We start from the raw sequence: 25,185 nt of genomic DNA, 5'->3' as shown, positions 1-25,185 counted from the left end.
AAAGGAAGAGATGCATTAATAAAATTAAGATAAGCTATTTAATACTTTCATGCTTTAAATTATTGAATTAGTAATAACAAGAAAGTTACATTATAACAAAAGATATTCATTCCATTTTATTCGCCCAGTGTTTACTACTTACATATACTGTTGCAAGACAATGTGCTTGACATTGGGTAGAGAGAACAAATATCAAAGAAGCAAACAAACACATATACAGGTAACATCACAATTTGTATCATTCAGACAGTGACAAGTTTGAGGAAGAGGTACCAGAGAGAGGAGAGCATGAAGGGCATGGAGTTTAAACAGACTGGTCATCAGAGGCCCCTTTGAGGAAACTGCTTTAAGGTGTGGTCAGCAGAGGGGAGACCAGTGTTCCAGAAAGAGCAGCACATGTGACATCATCGAGGCCAAGAGGTCACCTCCAGAAACTGAAAGAAGTGCAGCGTGGCCACCGGCAGGCCTGAGAGGGAGAGTAGGGGAAGGCGGGGAAGGGAGGCAGAGGCAAGGCCAGCCGCTGAAGAGTGGATGAACCGCTGCGGGAAGCTCACGCCGTCACAAAGTGAACAAAAACCACACTGAAGAAAGAACACCATACAGCGAACAAGAATTTGATGTTTCAAGAAGGGATGCAAGGTGATTTATTGACACTGTATCCTCTTTAAAATTACCTAACATCTCCACGGCTTTTGCTTTTGTATCATAAATCCTGGACAATAACGGTCTACATCAAAAAAATATATTTAAGAGAGTACACAGACACAGATTAAACATAGGAAAAGAGGTCAGCATTTTACTGCAAACAGTAACATTCTCACACAACAACCCCCCCAAAAATATATGTATAAGCTTAAAAGATTTCATTCAGACTCACACAATGTTGTCAATTACATCTCAAAATTGAAACAAAAAAAATTTCATTCCCAAGAGTAACAAATAAACGATCCCTATTAAATACACAAGAGTATATTCAGGTAAAAACATACACGGGAAGGAATTACATCATAGTTTTAACAGATCATTTGTATTTTCTCTTAACACACCATACTTAAAAAACAAACAAACCCAAAAAGCAACCTATTACTCTATCATAATACACTGTGAACATTAGCAATGGGAACCCTCACTAAAACGGAGTCTGGAGGCTTCGGGAGGGGCAACTTTCAGGCCCTCCCAACTCCTAGTCAACTGCAGACCCAACAGAAGAGGCGGACTTGTGCACAGGGACACTGTTCTACTATTCCAGCAGCAGGAGAGAGGCTTTCCTCCGCCCCAGGGAGCAGCTCAGCCAATGAGAAGCTGCCACACTTCGAGCTCCCAGGTTCCTCTGTGGGACTTTCAGTTCCTAACAGCCCTCCCAATTTCCCCCTTCTCTCCTTCAAAAGCCTACGTCTCCTTTGTCCTCGACTTGCCTACAGTCTTGCCACACCTTGTTTGTTTGCAATTCTTTCATTCCCAAATAAACCCATCCGTTGCTGGTAAAGTAACTGGCAGAGTCTATTTTTAAGGTTTGTTATTACTTGGTGATCAGAGGTGCAACCCAGAGAGAACCCCCGATGGCTCCGGGGCTGGTGAGCAAAAAGGCGCGGTACCCCCGGAGCTGTTGGGGCTCACTGCTTTACTGACAACCCTGGGGTTTTAAGGGTAAGTTTTTTCCTGGATTTTGAGCTTCATGCCTTTTGTCTAAGCTCTCCAGGCTTTACTTGGGACCCATTTAAGCCCTTGGTTTTTGGGGTTTTGGTTTTTGTTTATATCTCTGACTACTCGTTTGGCCTTCAGGCCAACTCGGACTGTTCCTGATGGAACCGTGCTAGCTTTCGGTCTGATTCCTGTTAGGAACGGGGCTGTTCCTAATGAACCGTAGTTGGGGCGCAAGGGTGCAAGAGCACCTGGCTCCAGGGGTCCCACACAGACCAGGTTTGGCCACCAGCTGCTGACAAAATCCAAAGGCAGAGAAAGGAGTGGTCGTAAAACAGAAAAGGAATTTATTTCAGTGAGACCAACACCCAGAAGACAGCAGAAAACGTCTAGGTTTCATATAAGGAAAATGTGGGACAAAGGTATGTGGGGACATGCAGGTGGGCAGTGAAGGTCAGGTCCATCATTCATTTGCCTTGGGGTCAACTGCAGGGGACTCGCCTGCTTGGGGCAGCCCTTGCTCAAGGGGGTGATTTCCGCTCCTCTCAGGGGATGCTGTACCCTCAGGGTCTTTGGCCTGAGTTAAGAGATAAGCTGGAAAGGGAAACTTAGTACCAAATGAGGACAGAATGGAGGCAATGGAAGTCCTCTCGCAGAACTAGGCTGGCCTTCAGTCTGATTCCTTTTCAAAATCAGACTGTTCACATTGGAACTGTGCCAATTTGAACTGTGAAGACCTTCGGTCCTATCTCCCTTTGGGGCTGGACTGTTGTTCCTCCAGGAACTGTGCTGGCCTTTCATCTGATTCCTTCTGGAACCAGGCTGTCCCTGAAAAACCTCTAAGAAATGGAATCCCGGTCACTGAAATGCTGAGGGCATGCCGCTGTCGCCCCGCCCCCCCCCACTGGACTCCAGCCGGTTCTATGTTTAAGAACTATGGTCCCTCCACATGCACATTTATAAACAAATGGACTGACTTAACCAGAAGTAATTTAGAACTTCAATGGCCATTATGGGGTACTTTCAAACTCTCCGAACTTAATTTTCTCAAAGTTGAATTGGACAACAACCACAGTTCTAAAACTGAATGGGATTTCTATCTTAATTGGTATTTTGAAGCTTCCAAACACTATCAGGAATCCAATTGCCTCCTTCCAAGAAGATACACTTTATAAACTAAATGAGGCAAACAATTAAAAAGAAAAAAGGGCTCCTGAGGCCTCTTCTCCACCCTGCCCCCCAGATACGAGGCAGCCAACTTGTGCTCAGGCCCCACCCCTGGGGCGCTATCTTCTTCTGTTCTCTCTGCACCCTCTCATCTCCTATGCTCTCCTTCTAATCCTTCTGCCGAACCTTTCTTTCCTCGGAAGTTCCCTCTGTTCTCTCCTCTCCTGAACTACTTATAAACTGCCCCTTTAATGTTAGGTCTTCTGAGGATCTAAACAGACCCCCAAGTTTTTCACGTTACCCTGACTAAGGCTGAACTTCCAGCCATAGTTAAAGAGTTTCCTAAAATGACTGGAACCCTCATAGGTTTGCTGAAGAATTTAACATAGTCATTCCAACTTACCATCCTGGTTTCTCAGATTTTTATCAATTAGTGTACATGCTTGTTGGTGAGGGCCAGGCCAAACATCGGATGAAACTAGCCCAATGGGAAAATCCTGAGCAGGATTTAGAGAAACAAGACCCCTAACTTTTGGCAAGATGCTAGAAAACTCACTGGAAATCTCCACTGAACAATTATAATGGCTTTTCCTAAGACTGTTGACTGGAACAAAATTCAGGCTTACACACAAAAGCTTGATGAATCTGTGATTAGTACAATCGACTCCAAACTGTCTTTAAAGAAAATTCTGGTCTTCCTTTAGATGCTGAATCCATGGGGGTAACATTTAACTCTGTTTATTCATGACTGCTCCAGGATCTTTCCCTTTTAGTTAAAAGAATCAGGATGGAATGAGAAACTATGTCCACTTCAGATTTGACTAACCTAGTAAACCAGCTTGCTCACACCCTAGATGAGTTGCCTAGAGGAAAGATCGCTACAATTTTCGATGTTCAGCTCCAGCAAATGAAGGCCCCTAAACAAAACCGGAAGAGTAATTTCTGCTGTTATTTCAAGGAACCAGGACACTGGGAAAAGACCGTTACAAACGTAAGCACTTCAGTCGCCTTGAGCCCTCTCGCCAACCTTTCCAATGTCATACTTGCCAATGACAGGTGTAGAGAGTAGGATGGAGTCACTCATGTCAAGCACGAGGCTGTGTCAAGCAACGACTCAAGATATCGCCAAGATCAGCATCAGCTGACATCCCAGAACCCATAACATGCAGAAACAGAGGAGGTCTCTTTGACAGTCACCGCCTAGGAGTTACAGTAGTCTCCTGGGGTCCCCAAGGGTGCTTCGTCCTTTAAACTTAAATTATTCATTGATTTGTCCTTCCTCATTACTCTATTAGCTAGCTCTTTGCCAGTCCTGGTCTGTGAGATGGCTTTCATCAGTAAGATGGGAACCTCCAAAGTGGGCACCCGGGACCCTAAGGGCTTTACATTTTTAGGATCCTTCAGATCCACGATTATACCTCCCAGGGCCTGGTTGTGAGCTTTCTGACTTCTAACTCTGTGGGGGTAGCATGGGTCTTCTATCCAAAGTATGGTGTCAGGAGTCTTGGGGCCTTCTCACCATCCTTTTTAGGCATTTACCCAGTGCCCACATCTTTCTTTTTTGTAATCTAGCAGCTGCTGGATACAATTTCTTAACTACGTAGAGCTCTATTTCCCACTAAGACCTAGCATATTTGTACAGACTGTCCACAAATTTTGTTCACATCTTCCTGCCAAGTTATAGATTAATTTGGCCAGTAGTGGCGGGTTATCTTTGCAATGTCTCCAAATGCTTTAACTCTTCTTAGCCCTCTAAGTGCCTTTCTGAGGCAATTACTCTTGGTCTCGGCTCCAGGTAGTTCCACCTCCTGCCCAGCCTGCCAAGTGGTGAGCCCCCAACTGCCTTCTGCGGCTGGCTGCTCCCTGCATAGCGCCGGTCTCGGCTTCACCCGCCTTAGGATCTCACCCTCAGTGAGACACCTGGGAAGTCTACGTTCACATAAATGTATTCCCCAATTTCGTATTTTTAGTTCTGTTATGGTCAATTCAAGCAAGACTCTGGGGGTCTTTTCTGATTCTTCTAAATTTTCTACTGCACGATGAGCCAATGGCATGGCATCCCGCCAGCCACGCCAGCTGTCACAAGCACACTGAAGGCACACACACGAGTTCTTTCCACAGTGCCAGCCCTACTCAGTCGTAAAGCAAGGTTAACACAATTAAAGAGCGGATTCAGGATTCCAAACTGAGTGACATTTCACGTGGTTCACTTGGCTTCTTACACGGCGCACAGAAGAGGACAGAAGACAAGCCGCACAACAAAGGAGATAACACAGGGGGCAGGAATGAAGGAACAAACTCGGAGTCCGGCTGTGGGCGCGCAGTTGAGCTAAGGCGTTGGTCCGGCCCGGGGCAGCTCTGGGCACTCACTGCTTACGTTCAAGCAGTGGGGGGTGTCAGTTCTGTTCAGAGATCCATCGGGCACAGCTTTGGGCAACGGGTGCCCTGTTTAAGTGGTTAGACATAGAGGGGTCATGTCTGAGGCGTCTGACTGTTGGCTGCAAAAGTCCCTTCTTTTTAAAGGGACCGAATCAGTCCTGGGCCCCTGCAGACTTCTCTGCTTCTGCTTGTTAGGAGTTCTGGGGTGTCGTCAGTTAGTGCTGGTCTCAGCGATATCTCATAGCTACAGTACGCTTAAGTGCCTGTACCACTGCTTGACACGGGCCCCTGCTTGACGTGAGTGGCTCCATCTTGCTCTCTGCAACGGGGCTACCAGGAACTACCACAGGGGCTCTTCTCAATGCTCCCTCTAATCAGCTTGCAGAAACCACTATCCAGACTGGGAATGAATCTGTGTCTGTCCTTATGGCACCAGACCTACACTCTGGGTGCTTCACCCCACAGCAATAAAGCAGCCCCCGCCTCAGAGTACTCAAACAGTTCACAGAGTGGGGGGCCTCTGATAAATCTCAACAGGCTCCTGTCTCTGAACCTACTCCCGCTTGTCTAGGCCCTTTGAGAGAGACACCCCCTTTCTTCCCTAGTTGCTCCGCCCCTATTCATTCACTGGGCCAAGATTTCTTAGAAAAACATGCCGGAAATTGCTTTCTCCCAAAAGAGGAAAATAATTCTAGAATTTGACCGTAGTAACCAAAATAGCCAACTGGGGGAAATAAATGACCCGTTGGCATCTTTTTTTATGCTCTGTGTCTGATGGCACTATAGCAGAGTCTGGGGGTACCGCAGTACTGATGATTTATCCCTACTGGATCAGCCACCATCTTCTTTGTGGGCAAAATCTTTACTGATATTGGCAGGACCCACCCTGTACCTCTCATCAAGATTCAAATGGATCCCTAGAATGAATTAATACCCTACAAACAAAGAAGCCCTTCAGGGCATCAAGCCCACAATAGAGATTACAAGGCCCAGGGCCTCATTATCCCCCGCACCGGTCCCTGTAACACCCCAATTTCACCTGTGAGAAAACTCAACGGCTGAGAACGGAGGTGTGTCCAGCACGGCCGGGCAAGAAGTAGCACTGGTACCCCTGGCGCCCTGTCGCTGCCAACCTGCTTGCCTCACTGATGTCCACTCCCACTGAAAGCAAGTTCTTCACTGGAACTGACCTCTGCGGTGCATTTTGTAGTAGCCCAGTTGATACGGACAGCCAGTATCTTTTATCACTTGGGAAGAATAGCAATATAACTGGACAGTAACGCCCCAGGGTTACACACAGTCCTTAACTTTTCACAAACTTTAAGAGCTGGTCTGGAGGATACAGAGTTTTCTACAGGCTCGACTTTGTCACAATACAGACAATTTGCTTCTGTCCCCCCTTTCTCAAGCCTCTTCACAGGAAGACAGCATCCGCCTGTTAAAACTTCTGGCCTTAAAGGGACATCGAAGTCTCCAAAGAAAAACTGCACTTTGTTCAAACTTAGGGTTTGATACTTAGGGTACATGATCTCAGAACACGGACCAGATTTGCATCCGGGTAGACTTGAAGGCATTCTGAATCTCCCAAAACCTAAAACTAAGAGCCAGGCTCGAGGCTTTCCTGGACTGGCTGGCTCGGGTCGAAATTGGGATTCCAAACTTCTCTCTCACCGCTCAGCCGCTACACCCTTTACTAAAAACTGACAAACCGAACCCTAGTATTTGGGAAGAGCATGACAGGGCCTCTGGGATTTGAAGGCAAGTCTAACAAAAGCCCCTGCCCCGTGGACATCCTAATTATCAACCTGCCTTTTTCCTCTTCGTATGCAAGAGGGAAGGGAATGTCCTCGAGCTCTCACCCACAAACGTCACCCCGGAGGGTAGCCCAGCCAGCAACCAGACCCCATGGCTCCGGGATAGCCCCCCGGCCTCAGAGCCATTCCCCCCACCTCCCTCACAGTTAAGGCCACCGAAGATATAAGTCATGCGGGTCCTCCTGAACCGTCCCCCGTGTTCCACGCAACCAGTCGCCTCACCCCGATGACATCCTTCTGCTAGCTGTTCCTCCTATAATAACTCCTTCTCACTACAACAGCCCTAACCCTGCCACCCTCCTCCCCCCTTCCCGAGGAAAGCCCTCACGACTGCCTCACGCTCAAGATCGCCCTCCGACTGCCTGTGACAACTTACAGGACACGCCCCTGCCCCACGCAGGCTGTTCGGGGTTTACTGATGGTTCTTCAAGAATACAAGTGGTAAACAGCACGCTGGAAGGGCTATTCCAACTGCCACTGAGGCTGTCACCTTTACCTACTTCGGCCCAACGAGGCTGAGTTACACGCCCTGACTCAAGCCTGTGTTTTCGCCAAGGGCAAAACCACACAACACTTATACCGATAGTCAGTATGCCCCTAGGGTAGTTCATGACTGTGGAACGTTTCAACGAGGTCTCCTTACCTCCAATGGGGGTGAGATAAAAAATGGCTCCTATGTCCAAAATCTGTTGGCTGCCATACTTTTGCCGGCAGCTCTGGCCATGAAGGTTCCCAGACATTCCAGACTCAACTCCCTGCAGGCCAAGGACATCACCTTGCTGCTACTTCCACCAAAAAATGCTGCTCTCAAGGAGAGGGACAGCCAGACCCCTGTCATGTTCCAAAGGGATGTTCTTTCAAAGGACAAATTAGAAAAATTGACCAGAGATGCCCAACAATTAGCCCCAGAAAAGGAGAAACAATATTGGAAATCTAGTAACTGTTGCTTCGATAAAGAAAGCGAGCTCTGATTTAGACCAAGTAACTACCCAGTCCCACCAGAAATTCCACAATTCCCCCTACTTCCAACTGCACACGCATTAAACCACAGGTCTACTGACAAAATGAGAGCATTCATGAGCCGATATTGATGGGAAAATATTAAAAAGGTCACAAAAATGCCTAATTTACTTTGCATGTTCCATTTGTCCAAAATATAATCATGGAACACCTCTCCATACCGCCCCCAGCATCTTAAATTGCCCAATGGACCATCTGAGGTTTGACAAGTGGATTTCATGCAGCTCGCCCCTATCTCATGGTTACAAACAAGTTTTCATCATGGTTTGTCTGTTTTCTCACTGGACTGAAGCTTCCCTTGTAGCTAGGCCAGTGCCTCTTCTGGGGCTGAAATTCTAGCAGAAAAAATGATCCCTGCCCAGGGAACCCCTCTTGAACTACACAGTAACCAGGGCACCCAGTTTACCAGTCAGGTGCTTCTTCAGGTCTGGGCACTGTGGCCAGCTTTACGTAAACGTTTTCCACGCCGTCCTCAATACTCAGGGCTGCTCGAATGCACTGAGGACACTGTTAAGACTCAAGTGGCAAAATGTACAGACTCTCCAAATAGCTAGGCCAAAGGCATTGCCATGAGTCCCTCTAGATCGCAGATCTTTGCCCTTTTGGAACTCATGCACTCTCGCCCATGGAGATAGTCCTAGGACGACTGTGCGTTTGGCCCCTGCCACTTTGGAGCCATAGCTGATGAAAGGAGAGATCTTCAATATCGTAAAGGTCTAGTTGCTTCTCTGGTACAGCAACATCTTCACTGTGCATTCCCAGCAGACAACAATCTTGCGTCATCACCCTTCACAACCTGGAGAATCCATCTCTTGGAAAAGACACCTCCAGAAAGATTCTATAGCCTCGCCGGAAAGGCCCTTATCAGGAACTGCTTACCAACCCCCTGTGCAGCCAAACTCCAGGGACTAGACTCCTGGACCCACGTGACCCACCTAAGGCAAGCACCACCTCCGACTGGACCTGCATGCCATCTGACGACGTGAAAGTGAAGATTCCCGGAAATGAAACAGACAACATCTGGAGAGACCGCTTTCCCAAGCTGTCCAGACCAGGCCTGTAGACTTTTTCTCACCGTCGCTGCTTATATCTCTTCTGTGGCAAGAAAATGCCCTTTATCTGCACTTCCCAATCTCTTGCAAAAAAGGGGAAACCTTCTGAAACAGGAATAGCCGCATTAGGATCCTGTGACCCTTTCTGAAGGGTGACAAGGTGCGGAATTCACAAGCCTTTCCTTTAAACTATTAACTGACCCTGGATTCTTATCCAAATTCATCGTCTCTGAATTCACAACTTTATAGACTATTACTAATAACACAAATGGTTCTAAATGGCTCTTTTGAGATAACAACACTGTTTTAAAATGTCCTTGAAGTTTTGCTGTTCTTGCAAAAAGGGTCCATTAACTATTGTTTCATGTTGAGATGCGTACTGTCACTTCCCAAATGTGCTTGGTTATTCTGTTCACTGCACTCTCGCACTATTTCACTATTTTATCTCAGAAGCACTTCAGGAGGCAAATGTGACTCGGGATGGCCTGCAGAGGGAGAAAACTTTCTTCCCTAAATCCAAATAAGAGCCAATAAATTTTTTCAGACCTAGGGTTCTGGTTTAGAACCAACATACAGTTGGTTCTCTCATGCTGGTTTGGACTGGGTATTGTCTCTCCATCTTTTGCAGAAAGGACATGCCCAGTAAGGTGACGTCAGCTCCAGGCTCACAATCCGGAGAAGAGACGGACTTCAGATGGACAGTGCCCGAGCCTTCGTCTTTTCTAACGCTCCCTGTACTAAGTGTGGCTTAAGTGCTTTCCAACTGCTATGCACTTTCCCTCCCACGTGAGACCCGACAACCAGGAGAGGTCCTTGGTGGCAATGAGAGAGAAAACCACTAAATATAAAGAACCTGACTGCTGATCAGTGGCGCTTTCAAGGAAAGATCTTGATCAAATGGCGGATATAAGGGGCGCCTGTATGGCTCAGATGGTTAAGCACCTGCCTTCAGCTCAGGTCATGATCCTGGGATTGAGCCCCGCATCAGGTTCCCTGGTCAGCAGGGAGCCTGCTTCTCCCTCTCCCTCTACTGTTTCCCCTGCTCCCCCTGCTTGTGCTCTCTCGCTCTGTCAAATAAATAAAATATTTTTTAAAAGGGGGGGGTGGGGAAATAAGAATGTTAGGAAGGGAACCCTCACTAAAATGGAGTTAGGAGGTTTCGGAAGGGGGAGCCCTCACGCCCTCCCACTCCTAGTCAACTGCACACCTGACAGGAAGAGGGGGCCTGACCACGCATGTGGGTACTACTCCACTACGTCGCTACTCCAGCAGGAGGAAGAAACACTTCCCTCATTCCCGGCAACAGCTCCACTGATGAAAAGCCACTATACTTCCAACTCCCAGTTTCCTCCAATGGCCTTTTAAAAAAAATTTTTTTTTTAAAGATTTTATTTGACAGAGATAGAGATAGCCAGCTAGAGAGGGAACACAAGCAGGGGGAGTGGGAGAAGGAAGAAGCAGGCTCATAGTGGAAGAGCCTGATGTGGGGCTCGATCCCATAATGCCGGGATCACGCCCTGAGCCGAAGGCAAACTCAACTGCTGTGCCACCCAGGCGCCCCCTCCAATGGCCTTTCAGTTGGTAACAGCCCTCCCACTCCCTTTGCTCCTTCAAAAGTGTCCCTCTCCTTCGTCCTCCAGATTTGCCGATGGTTTTTCTAAATTCTTGAATAAACCTACCTTTTGCTGGTAAAATAACTGGCAGTTTTACTTTTAAGGTTAGCAATACATATGTAACACACACACACGCACACATTTTTTCCAACACACAATGAATGACAAGAAACACCCCAAAATGTTAATGGTAAATGTTTCCAGAAAGTGAAATTATGGGAAAATATTCTTTTTTTTTTTTTTTTACATTTTTCAACTTTCTCAACTAATTACATACTATAATTCATGTTTTCATTGTTTAACTCCCTGTTCTGTTCCATATTACCTTTGGGATAAAAAGACTCCCACCTTGGGGCGCCTGGGTGGCTCAGTCAGTTAAGCGTCTACCTTTGGCTCAGGTCATGATCCCAGGGGATCCTGTGATGCAAGTCCTGCATCGGGCTCCCTGCTCACTGGGGGGTCTCCTCCCTCCCCTGCCCATGCTTGCTCGGGCTCTCTCTCTCTCAAATAACTAAATCCTATTAAAAACAAACAAACAAAAAAAAACCCCAACCAGTCTGGCTCTAAGGGTCCTGCAGTCTGCACTAGGCTCACCCTCTCCCTCTTCTGGAGAACAATTTAAGCCTTGCTGTCTACACCCAGATGTCCACCTCACTCCCGTGCATCTGCTGGGCTACTGAATTTGACCCTCCAGGTCTTGTTCAAATCTCCAAATGTTGTGATGCTCTGAGAACCCCAGGGAGAAAAAGTCTGTCCGTTCGAAAGGGACACCGCACTGGCTGTGCACTTGGCCCCTACCACTGGGGACCCCTTATGCCATCCCGCTGAAAAGACTGACGTTAGAAGACGTGATACGTACGGATGTCATAGTTCACAACTGGACTAGGCATCCCTCGAGGGCAAAGAATTGGTTTTGGAGATTTTCACATCTCTGCCGCACACAGCTCTGTACCCTGCGTACCACAGCTCTTCGGTAAATACTTAACAACAGGATCTCGATCACATCGAGTTTTCAAGGCTTAATTATTTGCCTCAGTGACTGAGAATTATTTAGTCTAATACAATTTCAGGAAAATTAAAAGAACAAATTGATCACTGGGACTTCTTTGTAATACAATCTGATTCTGAACGCTCATCAAAGTGGGGCTCTTCCTATAATTTTGTAACTGGCAAAACCATTCCTCCGTGGCATCCAGTGTTTCCTGCTTCTGCGACCCAAACCACAGGTAGGTAATGTTTCAACTCACACTTTCTGATTTCCTTCTCCAGACCTTGTTTACAAATCTGCGTTCTGTACTATGAATTTGGCTCAAGACCCAACTGAATCTTGCAGGAAAGATGATTTGCAAGTTAACTGACTTTAGAGCCACTAAGAGAATAATGAGTATGACATTTCCACAAAGGTAGCAACAAGGGACAGTAACCAGAAGTAAAACGTTCAACTCCCCTGAGGAAACACGGAGAAAGATCAAACATTTGGTGGGAGAGCCCAATCACGATTAAGACTCCCCGGATATTCCAGACCTTATTCAATGTATCAGATGCCACCCTGCTAAAAAGCATAAATTTGATGAGCTTTACAAATTTATAATATTGGAGAAACCAATGTCTGGACAAATGTTTTCAATGTTTCCAGTTAAAAAATAAAAAGAAACAATCTGACAATTGAAAAGAGAACATAACCTTGAAAATGACTGTGAAAAAAGCTACAAGTCCTCTACCCTCTCAGAAGTAACGCTTTCCAGCTTTGCCCACGTCATACTGTTTGTACCGGGAAGGAAACTGCCAATTACCGAGTGTCCGCCACCGCAGACATCAGCCAGCCGCAGCCCAGGACACTAATCCAGCCTGCGGTCTGTTTTTGTACAACCTGTGAGCTAAGAATGCTTTTTACATTTTTCAGAGGCTGAAAAACGAAGAACATTTTGTGACATTTGAAAAAAAGCATATGAAATTCCTATTCCAGGGGCGCCTGGGTGGCTCGGTCAGTTAAGCCTCGTCTGCCTTCATCAAGTCATCATCCTGGGGTCCTGGGATCAAGCCCCTGGGACCAGGCCCCAGGGAGCCTGCTTCTCCACCCCCTCTGCCCCCTCCCCCCACCGCTCGTGCCCTCTCTCTCAAATAAAATCTTAAAAAAAAAAAAAAAAATCCTATTCCCATGTCCATAAATAAAATTTTATGGGAACACAGACAGATATCCCTTCACTTATGTATCATATGTGGCTGCTTTCATGCCAAAATGGTGGAGCTGACCTACTGTAAGAGATCTGGGGGTCCAAGTCTAAAAATTTGACACCTGGCTCTTTTTGGAAAAAGTCTGCCTACCCACGTATTTATTATATGCTAAGCACGTTAGAAATAGTAGCAAATGCTACCCTTAAATTTACAGATGAGAAAACTAAACACAGAGTTTAAGCTACTGTTCCAAAGGACATGCTGAGTGAATCATGGTGCTGAAATTCAAACCCGAGTCCACTTGTTTCCAAAGTTGTAACCGCAGAGTTCAGACAATGAACGCTACGCCGCGGGTTTTACGACTCATACTACGTCATCTTCCTTTCTCCGGGTCAGTATCACATGTGCTGACGTATCATGATTTATGAAACCATTCCTTCACCGTCAGAACTAGTCCCTGGTTTCTTGCAGGTACAAATGAAGCCAAAAATAAAATTTTACAGATGTGTGGGGCTTGCTTCAAAAGAAGCAGTAAGATTAAAAATAATGAAGCTGGTTTTGAATACGGTTAAAAGGCTCTAGCTTTTTCTGGGCTGCTTTGCAGGTAACTCTGGATAGGTCAATTACACTGAATTTCATCGTGTCTCAGACATCAGAGGCAGCACAGTCCTGTGGGAAGGAAAAGGACAAGAGAAACCCGGGTTGGGGGGGCGGGGGGAGGCTGCCCAGGGCTCTTCCTGTGGCTGAGGCGGCTTTTCTGAGCCCAGCGAGCAGTGTGGTCCATGACTTCCCGTCACATTCGAACACTCCATGGCCTTTAGCCTACCTAAGCAGAGCACAAAGGGGGAAGAAGGGTTTTCCCATCATTCTGGGTCTCACCTCAGCCCAGTTACTGATAAATGCAGTTTGCTCACAGGCTCAGGCATCTCTCTTAAGCACTCACTCAATCCCTTGTCACCCTCATGTCAAGAGGTAGAGTTCACGGAGGTAAGAAACAAAGCGAAGACACAGAGAGAGGCTGGAGAGATGCGGCCTCAAGCTAGGGAACGAGGCACCCTCCAGACGGTCCTACCCTAGAGCTTCCAGACGTGCTTGGCTCTGCCGCTCCTTGATTTCTGACCTCCGGCCTCCAGAATAGTGAGAGACAACATTTCTGTCACTCTAAGCCCCCCGGTTTATGGTCATTTATGACAGCAGCAACAGAGACCCAACATAGCCCTCCACGATTCATGATTCCTTCTCTTCTCAGCCGTTTTCTCGGACAATAAGCCACACAATTTCTGCCCTCAGGCTTCCCTCTGCTGCTATCTGTGCGGCCTCTCAACCCGGTGTCCACATCCCTGCTTCTGTGTTGTTGACAATGAACGTCTTATCTCGTCCATCAGCAGTTAAGCTCACCAAGCCTGGAACTGTCTGATGGGGGTTAAAAACTGAAAACAGCTACCAGGTTGTTTCCAAGAAACACACTTACAGCAAAGTGATTCAGAAAGAGCAAAAGGAAAGAAAGAGACAGGTGCTCAAAATGGCCCCAAACGGACTACCCACCCAAATGACTGACAATAGGAAACAGGACAAAGAGCTAGTCAGAAGCCACAGCCCCACAGTGCAGGTGTGTGAAGAACTCCGTACGGTGGCAGAGGGCACTACTGGCCATCAGCAGCCGGGGGCTGGGGGTGCGGCCACATTCCCTGTAAGGCGGGAGACAGGTGCACACAAAGCGCCAGGGCCAAGCAGGGCTAGTCACCACCTGGGAAACAGAGCAAACTGCAGACTGGATACTTGCAACTAAAAACCATAGGAGTCTCCATGGGCATCAGTTAAGGAGAAGTGAGGGCTCCCCTCCCCGGGGCACTGCGCCTGGGACAGAGGCCATGAAACAGTAAAAGGATTCAGTTACTCGAGAAGAGGACAATCCACAGTCTATCTGAGCATCAAATGCCAAAGTTACTAGAAGTGAAAGGAGAATCTGATGGCAAATGACAGAATACAGAATTCGCTAAGCCTCTTGCTACACGGAAGAGAGAGAGCAGAGTATCACTGGCTCGTTTAGGACACAGACAAAAATGAAGATGTTCAACAATCCTGTGACATACACAAACGGGACAACAGATCGTGCTGATGGGACAAAAATACATGGAAAATTTGGAGCTAAAAACAGAGAAAACTTTGCAATCAAGTTAGAATAAAAAATGCTCCATATACAACAAGGGGGAGGTCATATGCTTCACAGCAGCCTATGTGACCTAAGGTTTTGGCTGCCGTGAGCGAAAGTGAAATCACTAAGTGATACATAGAGTCACAAAGTCACACACGCACGCACGCGAGCGCACACGTACACCCGATCGATGCTCTAATGCAAGTGTGGCAAACCGGCCTACGGGCCAAATCCAGCCAGCCACTGGTTTGTACTGCTTGTGAGCTAATGCTGGTTTTTGCATGACTAAATAGCCGGGGGGAAGAAAACAATCAAAAGAACATATCACGGCATGTGACAATGATGAAATTCACATTTCACTGTCCATACATTTTAAGCTTCATTGGAATACAGCCACACCTGTCACTTACAGATCGTCTTGTGTCTTTGAGATACACCAGGGTTCAGCTGCCACCAGAGACCACACACCCCTTCACAGAAAGTTTGCTGACCCCTTCTAATCCATACAGGGTCAATCATGATTCAATTGCAGAATGGAGTTCTGGATATCCAATTTCTAGGGAAAAATTAACTGACAGCTGTGTCCAGCATGGGGTCTGAGAAGCACACCTGAAAGGACATTAAAGTTTCGGGGGGGGGGGGCTTGGCATAGGAATTCAAATTTATAAAGGGATTTTAGGGAATCTTGTGTGATGTTTGGTAATTTGTGTTGTTTCAGAAAATGAATTAGGGAGATAAACAGAGGCGTATCGGGGGAAACTTTTGTCATGATTAGTCTCATCACACAACAGCCATGTGTCTTGTCAACTGGAGGGATTCACGGAGAACCTGACTGAACATCTATCTATCTGTAAGACATAAAACAGCTAACAGCTTCAGAGCTGATCCCTATCGTGGTTTCAGCGATATCCCCCCAAAACTTGTCCACCCAGAACCTCGGAATGTGACATCTAAAAAGAGGGTGCTTGCAGAGAGAACTAGGGTAAAGATCAAAATGAGATCAGTCTGGATTAGGATGAGTCCTAATCCAATGACTGTCCTTTGATAAAAGAGGGAAGCACACACAGAGACACAGGGAAGAAGGCCATGTGAAGAAAGATGCAGAGATGGGAGTGATGCTACCAGAAGCCAAGGAATGCCAGGAGCCACCAGAAACCAGAAGAGGCAAAGAAGGCTTCCCCCCAGAGTCTTCACAAGGACCACGACCCTGATGACACCTTGCTTTCTGATGCCTGGCCCCCAAATTGTGACACAACACGTTTCTGTTGTTTTCCGCCACTGAGTTTGTGATTTTGTTTGTGTTACAGTGATCCTGGCAAACGAATACAATCCCCTCTAAAGTTCCCCTCGAATTCCAACCTCTCTGGTTCTTCTCGAAGACAATGACTATTTTAATTTCTTCTAGAAATTCACACAGCCTCCTATAGTGCTAGCGTTGCTAAAAGAAAAAGTCAACAATATCAACTTCGTTCTTCTCGAAAGGTTAAAAAGAGATAATGGTGTATTTTTTCCATTAAATTTTTTGAGAGAACTATAGATTCATATGCAGTTGTACAAAACAATTTAGAGATCTGGTTGTGCCCTTTACCCGGCTTCTCCTCATGGTAACACTTGCAAAACTGGAGTATAGAATCACAACCAAAATACTAGCACTGATACGGTTCAGCGACCGGATTCCACTTCCCCAGTTTCACGTACCCACTGGGGGTGGTGGTGTGGGTGTACTTAGTTCTATCCACCGCCATAAAGATACACAACAATTCCAACACCAGGGCTATACGCTATCATACCTGCAGAAATATGCCTTGCCTGTATCTCTATCAATATTAACATGATGGCTGGCTCGAAGATAAACCTCTGAAAAGCCAAGATGAGAAGGCTTACTGACTCGAGCATTGAAATAGAAAGCAAACATTTTCCAGATATTCTGAGGTAACGTGTGAGAGGGAAAAGAATCGTAGATGAGAACCCAGAGCAGGTTGTGCCAACAGGATGGCGCTCTTGTACCTTGTCCTTTTTATCCTGTCGGGCGTATGGAAAACACGGGATCACGGCAGTCACCCTGGACGACGACGCGATCTTGCAGGCGTTGATCATGATGAGGAGTTCCATCAGGTTGTCGTTGATTTCCCCACAGCCACTCTGGATGATGTAGACATCTTCGCCCCTCACGCTTTCACCGATCTCGACGCTAGGAAAAGAAAAATGCTATCCGTTAACAGTAAGGTATGTGTGCGTCTTGGAGGTCCCCTGGGGCACACGGGGGGGGGGGGGGGGGTTNNGGGTTCACCGTACAGTGGTGCTTGTGGCCATGATTTACCACCACGAAAGGATACAGAGCAAAACGAGCAAAGGAAGAAGGTGCGACGAGCAAAATCCGAGGGAAACCAGGTGCAAGCTTCGAAGAGTCCCCCTGCGCTGGAGTCACATGGGTGGGGCTCCATCCCCCCAGCCACTGGCCGTGCCAATGTGTGGGAGGTGCTGTCCCCCAGGGAAGCTCATCAGTGCCCAGGCTATTACTGGGGGGCTGGTCACATAGGCTCCATCTGCCGGGCGAGGACCAAAAGTCCAGACCCCCAGGGTCTCCGCATTAACCACCCTGTTTGCACAGTTAGGGAGAAGGAGCCCTTCTTATCTGGGAAGGGCGGGAACCCTTTCAAACACAAGGTTTCCAAAGGCCAGCGGAGGACCACCTTGCAAGCTGAACTTTTTCATATCGGAGGGCATCTTACACGCTCGTTAGAAATACGTCTCAGTCCTGCTATATTTACTTCTTTCTGCTAAATAGTATATTGAGTTTTACTTTTATTAAAGTTATATATACGCATTGCTTAAAAATTCTAGTCATTCTGTAAGCCTTGTAATAAACATTTCAGAGGCACCCATTTCAACTCTTGTTATGGTTTTCAGGCATTTATCTTCAAGTCTCCAACTCGGACGTTTCTATCGCTTCATCTTGAGTTTTCATTTTGGGCATCATGTGTTGACTTCTTGCTTGGAAGATGAAGACGTAACTACCCCCACACCACGGCCCCCATCACCCACACCCCCTGCAGCATTCTGATCTCACCATCATCCCAATGTAGATCAATCTTCTAACCAAAAAGGATGGGCTACTTTTAACTGTGTAAGTGCTATTCAGAGCTGAGCCATAAAGCAAACTTAAACCCAAGTTTAGATTTCCCTCTTCCACATAATTTTTGGTGATTTGTTTTCCCTGGAGTATTATTATCCTACCTTTTCACCTGCTAAGTTTTCTACGTAGTGAATACAAATTCCAGCCTCAACACTGGGCTGACAATCTACATTCCCAACACATCGGAGGCCACAAGTGGGATCGCCAGCTCACTGTCCTGCCCGTGTTTCCTCCTGCTGCTAGCTGACCCAGGGTTCTCCTTCTGCCTCTGCACAGATGCCCCCCCGGGGAATCCCACCGCCCCTCCCCTGCACTCAATGTCCCATTTTCTGTATCCTCTTTCTCGCCGTACTTCTTTGTTTCGCTGGTTGGCATCCTCCAGGAGCTTCTGGAGAAGAGGAAAGGAGAGCTTCAAAAGTCTTTGAAAATTACATGTTGGAAAATTTTTGTGTTTTGGGCAGAGGACGCTGAGTGTTCATCATGAGAGCAAGCCAGCCCCCACCCCCCGCATGTACCTTCCACCGGAAGAAAAGAGAAATAATGCTGTGTGCTGGGGCAGGTCCTTCCCAGAGTACTGCCAAGGACCAAGGAGACCTTCAGCTCTGCTACAACGTTTGTTTTGAAAAGGCTAATTTTGTTCCAACTGATACATCAGGAACAATTTGAGAATATGAATTCTGCATTTGCTTCCACACCACCTTTCATCCTGAGATAAGAATGCAGAAAACTGGGGCGCCTGCATGTCACAGCAGTTAAGCGTCTGCCTTCAGCTCAGGACGTGATCCCGGCATTATGGGATCGAGCCCCATATCAGGCTCCTCTGCTATGAGCCTGCTTCTTCCTCTCCCACTCCCCCTGCTTGTGTTCCCTCTCTCGCGGCTGTCTATCTCTGTCGAATAAATAAATAAATAAAATCTTAAAAAAAAAAAAAAAGAATGCAGAAAACAGCACTGCACCCAGCTGAATGGAGCCACTTCGAAATACTGGGCACATGGCACATTTGTGCACACACCCTCCCCACCAGGACCACAGCCACACCCATCCACATCTGGTATCGCCATTTTCCACCCAACTTCAGATCATCCCCCTCCATCGCCTCACAAGAACCCAAAAGCTACGGCCCTTCCAAAACCTACTTCCATAAGGAAGCTGTAGGTCTTTTTCAATGCAAAGTGCCATACTTACTACAGTGTTCATGTACTTTTTTAAAAAGATTTATTTATTCGGGGGGGGGGAGCCCAAGCGGGGTGGGGGGAGTAGAGGGAGAAGCAGACTCCCTGCTGAGCAGGGAGCCCAATGTGAGGCTCGACCCCAGGACACTGGGATCATGACCTGAGCCGAAGGCAGATGCTTCAGCGACTGAGCCACCCGGGCACCCCACTATTTTTAAAATCTGTAATATGTGTAGTGTCTTACCATTTCCATTATATTCCCATCTTTTTAAAATAAGTTACTGAGGAAGTTGGAGTGCTGTGCCCCCAACCCCAGTTTTCCCACGAACCCTGTGCTTAACATTGTATGATTTTGCATAGCATGACTGTTAGGAAAGCACATGTCACATTACAGGAAGATGGACTATAAATGGTCTCACCCTAAAAAGAAATATAATGAATCTTACTTTAAAATTACAAGCGAGGTACATAAATACCCTCTCTCTTCTACCAGAAGCCAATTATACCCAATGATACTGTATTATCAACAGAGCCAATTATTTCTACAACAACTTTACAATGAGTCGACATTTTGGATACCATGTAGCAGCATGCCGAATCAACAGAAGCATCTATCCAACTTCAGCTAGAATAATTAGAACACAAAAATGAAGGTTTTCAAGTCGAACTGATCTGAAAATGAGTTTTGGTACAGTGGGTCATATTTTTCTATGTTCTCTGCTATGAATGGACAGTGTGTGACGCCACTGTCGAGATGAAAGAGACAGCTTTTTTTTTTTTTTTAAAGATTTTATTTATTTATTTGACAGAGATAGAGACAGCCAGCGAGAGAGGGAACACAAGCAGGGGGAGTGGGAGAGGAAGAAGCAGGCTCACAGCAGAAGAGCCTGATGCGGGGCTCAATTCCATAACGCCGGGATCACGCCCTGAGCCGAAGGCAGACGCTCAACCGCCGTGCCACCCAGGCGCCCCCAAGAGACAGAATTCTATAAGCTACCTCCTATTTTGAGTTCTAAGGAGCTAAACCAAGTCCCTTGTGAACATCCTATCAACTGTGGAATAAAGTCAATTCGGAAATCGCAGCGCTAGGTAGCTAGGAGTCAGCCATCTACAACCCACAGCTGAGACTGGCGTGCTAGGCGGAATGGCCCCGCAAAGAGGTCTATGTCCTGAGCCCCAGAACCTCTGAATACGTTACATGGCAAAGGGGAAACAAGCGGACAGACAGAATTAAGGTTACTGATCAGCTGACGTTAAAACGGGGATTTTCCTGTATTATTCAAGTGGGCCCAATGCAACCCCAAGGGTCCTTAAAATAGGACAGGAAGACAGAAGAGGTCAGAGAGGTGCTACATTGCTGGCTTTGAAGACGGAAGGAGAGACCAAGGACTGCAGGGAGCCTCTCCCAGCTGAGAAGGGCAAGGGAATGGCTTCTCCCCTAGAGCCTCCAGAGAGGAGTGCAGCGACCCACGACAGCCTGCTAAGCCACACAGCTGTGAGACGCGGCAGCAACAGAGACATGGGCCTGCCAAGCCGGCACTATTTACTGTCTGGCCCGTTACAGAAAAAGTGTGCCAGCCTCTGGTGTGATGACTGTTGATCCCCAAAGACCTGCTTCTTGGGCCTATTTTTCTTCAGGAACTTCCGTCCCCTTACGATTAGCAGTCCAGCAGAGGATGGAAAGTCCTATCACCATGGCAACATTTTCCCCCAAAGCTATTCCTGCCTCTACTCACAGAGATGATCACGACTGAACCTTCTTGTAGGGCCTTTTCAAAATTGCGGCCAGAAGGCAGCATCCTTTTGCTGTTCAGATGGAGAATCTTCACAGATCCCAAAATTAGAAGGCAGATGAGTTTATCTGACTCGACAACGAATGGGTGTGGTAATTAAAAGATGGCTGCAGAGACTTTAAAACTTTTCCCATCAAGAAGCAGAATCTAGGGGCGCCTGGGTGGCTCAGTCGGTGAAGCGTCTGTCTTAAGCATCCTGGGATCCAGCCCCACGTTGGGCTTCCTGCTCAGCGTGGAGCCTGCCTCTCCCTCTCCTCCTCCCCCCACCACTCTCTCTTCTGCTCTCTCTCTCAAATAAATAAAATCTTAAAAAAAAAAAGTAGTAGTGGAGTCTAGGGGTGCCCGGGTGGCTCAGGCAGTTAAGCACCTTGGTTTCAGCTCGGATCGTGATCTCAGGGTCATGAGATCAAGCCCCACGTCAGGCTCCACACTCAGCAGGAAGTCTGCTTGAGATTGTCTCTCCCTCTGCCCCTGCCCTTCCCTTGCTTGCATGCTCTTGCACACACTTGCTCTCTAAAATTAATTAATTAATTAATTAATTAATTAAGTGGGGTCTATGTTCCCCTTCCCTTGGATTCGGGAGGATTCTGCTTGCCAACAGAAGTGACAATGCACCAACTTCAGGGCCCAGACCTTACCAGACTGGCAGCTGCCACTTCTCGCCTTCCATGCTGTAAGGAAGCTCAGGCAGCCCCGTGGAGAGGTACTGAGGCTCCCGACCAAGCTGCCAGGCAAAAGCTAGCACCGACTTACCAGCCATCTTCGAAGTAGACCCCCCGGCCCCCGATAACTGCCCCAGATGCCATCACCCAGGGCACCGCCCAAACTGTAGGCTTGTGGGTCAAATAAACGATTGCTGTTTTAAGCTGTTAAATTCTGGGGTGATTTGTTACACAATAGGAAACCAAAACTTTGGGTCTCTCAGTTAACCACTCTGGGCAGGTTAACTGACCAGAATAAAATGTTACAACAGACTTTCAGACACCTTCACTGTGGGATTTCAGTGGTCTATAGTGAAGCTGGCACAGACCTCTCTCTGCATATCTAAAATGATTCAGAGAGGCACCTGGGTGGCTCACGTCATGATCTCAGGGTCCTGGGAGGGAGGCCTGTGTTGGGCTCCATGCACAGAGGTGAGTCTGCTTGTCCCTCCCCCCCCCACTCGTGCTCACTCGAGCTCCGTCTCTTAAATGAATAAATAAAATCTTTAAAAATAAATTTCAAAAAATAAATCAGTATCATGATTCAGAGATGAGAAGGGAAAATCAGTAGGCCCTGTGTCTGATTAAGTGGTGTTTTAAGGGTGGGGAATGAGGGACACCTGGACGGCTCAGGTGGTTAAGCGTCTGCCTTAGGCTCAGGTCATGATTGATCCCAGGGTCCTGGGATCGAATACCCCATCAGGCTCCTTGCTCAGTGGGGAGCCTGCTTCTCCCTCTGCCTGCTGCTCTCCCTGCTTGTGCTTTCCCTCTCTCTGACAAATAAATAAATAAAATCTTCAAAAAAGGGGGGGGGATGAAGGGGGAGAATGAAGGGGGGGCACCTGGCTGGCTCAGCTGGAGAAGTGTGCTACTTTTCATCTTGGAGTTCTTAGTTTGAGCCCCACATTGAAGTATAGAGATTACTTAAAAATCAAAACTTTAAAAAAAAAAAAAAAAGTGGGGGAATGGAAGGAGTGATGACCAGGAGACTTCAAAGCAGATTTCTGGTCCTGGTTCAGGGGAGACGTTCAGGAAGGGGCCTCTTACGTGAACTAAATCAATCTTTTCTTCCTTTTACCCCATTTCTCATCTCTAGGACCACACAATAAAAACCAGATCATTAGTACAATACCTAAGTACGGAGAGGACTGTTTGTAAAAATCAACCTCTGGACCCAGACAGTTCATGGGAAAGAGAAAAGTCAGGAGGAAGCTAACTTGTTATATTCTAAATAATAAGAACATGTAATGTTGGGGCACCTGGCTGGCTGTCGGTAGAGCATGTGAGTCTTGATCTCAGGGTCATGAGTTCAAGCCATTCCTTGGGTGTAGAGATTACTTAAAAAACAAAACAGGGCTGCCCGGGTGGCTCAGTCAGTTAAGCAACTGACCCTTAATTTCGGCTCAGGTCCTGATCTCAGGGTCCTGGGACTGAGCCCGCATTGGGCTCTGGGCTCAGCTCAGAGTTTGCTTGAGATTCTTTCTCCCTCTGCCCCTCCCCCTGCTCACATGAGCTCTCGAGCGCACTCTCGCGCTCACTCTCTTTAATGAAAAAAATGAAGAGTGAATTATTAAAAAATAAAAAAACAAAAACAAAAAACATATAACTATATAAGCAATTCCCAGACTTCATGTTGAGTGGTTTTTGAGACCTCATAATTTCTAGTTATCAGGTGGTGGTTATAAAATACTCAAAACCAAATAAAATTGAGTTAAACAGACAGTCGTATTTCAAGGTCCGAATTGAGTTTCACCCAACAGTACATACAGTATTTTGAGCAGAAATTCAACAATGACTTCGCCATGGACTTCGGAGCCAGGACTACCTAAGTATGCTCTACCAGCAAAGGATGGCGCTGCACTGGGAGAACAGGGAAGGGCAACATATTTGCTTTCAAAATTCACTTCACCCAGAAATGTCTCCTCTACTTACACAACGCCACCTCCTGAACAAAAACTATTATCCCACTCTTCTTACAGCTACTGAAACTTGAATAGGGCTGGCAAGCTATTACAACATTCAAAACCTAGCTATACTATCCTTTTCCAGAGCCCTCCACCATCCTCCCAGACTTCTGTATTAAACTCTGCGAAGGGGAAACGTTTGGCTCAAGGACTCCCAGCAGGTACACCACCCGTTGTTACTGGTTCACAAACGTTTCTTCACTTACATTATCAACAGGACGATGTATGGTGATTTCCCACCTGGAAGAAGGGCTTCACATATCCTCTAAAGCTGACTCAGCAAACACCATCGTCCCCGTATGTATGAATCTCACTCCTCAGCATCTAAGAAATTTTTGACTAATCCAAAAATCATCAAGGTTTTCTCCCGTTTTCTTCTACAAATGTTTAGTTCTAGGCTTTATGCTGAAGTCTACCATCCATTTCAAGTTAATTTCGAGATGGTGGGACATATAGATGGCTTTTGTTGCTGTTCTGGCAGCTCACCCCAATTGCTCCAGCAGGACTTGTTGAAAGTGTTGGTTGCTTTGGACTTCTGCCATATATAAAAATGATCAGTAACTGCATACAGTGCTGGACACTTAAGGGAGAGAGCTAAAAAGGAGACGCACTTGAAACTGGTCAAAGAGTTTTGTGGACTCAGGCAGGTGGAAAACTGAGCCCCTGTCCCGTCTCGGGGGTGGGGGGGGCCACCTGCCTGACCTCACTGAACGGAGGTGAGCACGGCTCCTGGACCTGAGACACGGGTGGCGGTTACGCCGGGCCAGTGCCTTGCCGCTGGACACAGCTGAGTCCCCCAACTACGAAGATGACGGAAGTCTATCATCTCTGAGGCAGAAAAATGAGAGGAAGCCCACGGGAACCGACACGTGCGCTCCGGCGCTCTCGCGCTCTTTAAACCCTCCGCACAAACACCCCCTCCGCTTAACCCAGAGGTCCGCGCCCAGGCTGCTGGGGCGTCACCAGCGAGCTTTGAAAACGCAGATTTCCCCCCGCCCCCTCCCGCGGCATCCGAAGCTCCGGGGCAGGGAGGGGAAGCTTTTTCAACGACCCCAGGTGAATGCAGAGCGCCGCCAGGGCTGGTGACGTGGGCGGAGCCGTCCTTCGCACGCCCGGGATTTGGGACCAGCCTGGAGGGGACGGGGAAACCCGACGAGCAAAGCCAGTGGCGCCCCTCGCCGCGTGCCCGGCACCGAAGCGGTTCCCGCCGGCCTGCGCCCACCTCGCCTCGACGCTATGACCGCCCCGAGGTCGCCCTTCCGGGCCAGGGGCCGCCCTCCTCCGCGTCTCCCCGGCGCCGCAGCGGTGGCGCGGAGGCCGCGTCGTGGCCGTCCCGCCCCGGAAGGGGGAGCGGGCGGCCGCGGAGTGGTCCCGGGCGGGCGACGGTCCCCGCCCGGCCCCGC

The 25,185-nt window shown here is 47.6% G+C and overlaps 1 protein-coding gene across 1 annotated transcript in view; it reads right to left on the bottom strand.

Moving 5' to 3' along the window:
• Positions 1 to 18,542, bottom strand: part of PRPS2 (phosphoribosyl pyrophosphate synthetase 2) — a 30,230-nt gene extending 11,688 nt beyond the window's left edge. Inside the window, exons 1-2 of the mRNA XM_019795045.2 lie at positions 18,505 to 18,542; positions 17,024 to 17,207 (exon numbers count right to left, since the gene is read on the bottom strand). Of these exons, the coding sequence (XP_019650604.2) occupies positions 17,024 to 17,207; positions 18,505 to 18,527 (207 nt within the window). The 5' untranslated portion in view covers positions 18,528 to 18,542. The remainder of the gene's footprint in view (positions 1 to 17,023; positions 17,208 to 18,504) is intronic.
• Between the last annotated feature and the right edge of the window lie 6,643 nt (positions 18,543 to 25,185).

This window comes from Ailuropoda melanoleuca, chromosome X (genome assembly GCF_002007445.2).
Source record: "Ailuropoda melanoleuca isolate Jingjing chromosome X, ASM200744v2, whole genome shotgun sequence".
Classification (NCBI taxonomy): domain Eukaryota; kingdom Metazoa; phylum Chordata; class Mammalia; order Carnivora; family Ursidae; genus Ailuropoda; species Ailuropoda melanoleuca.
Note: the sequence above shows the minus strand (reverse complement) of the source record. Positions and strands in the feature narration are given on the sequence as shown.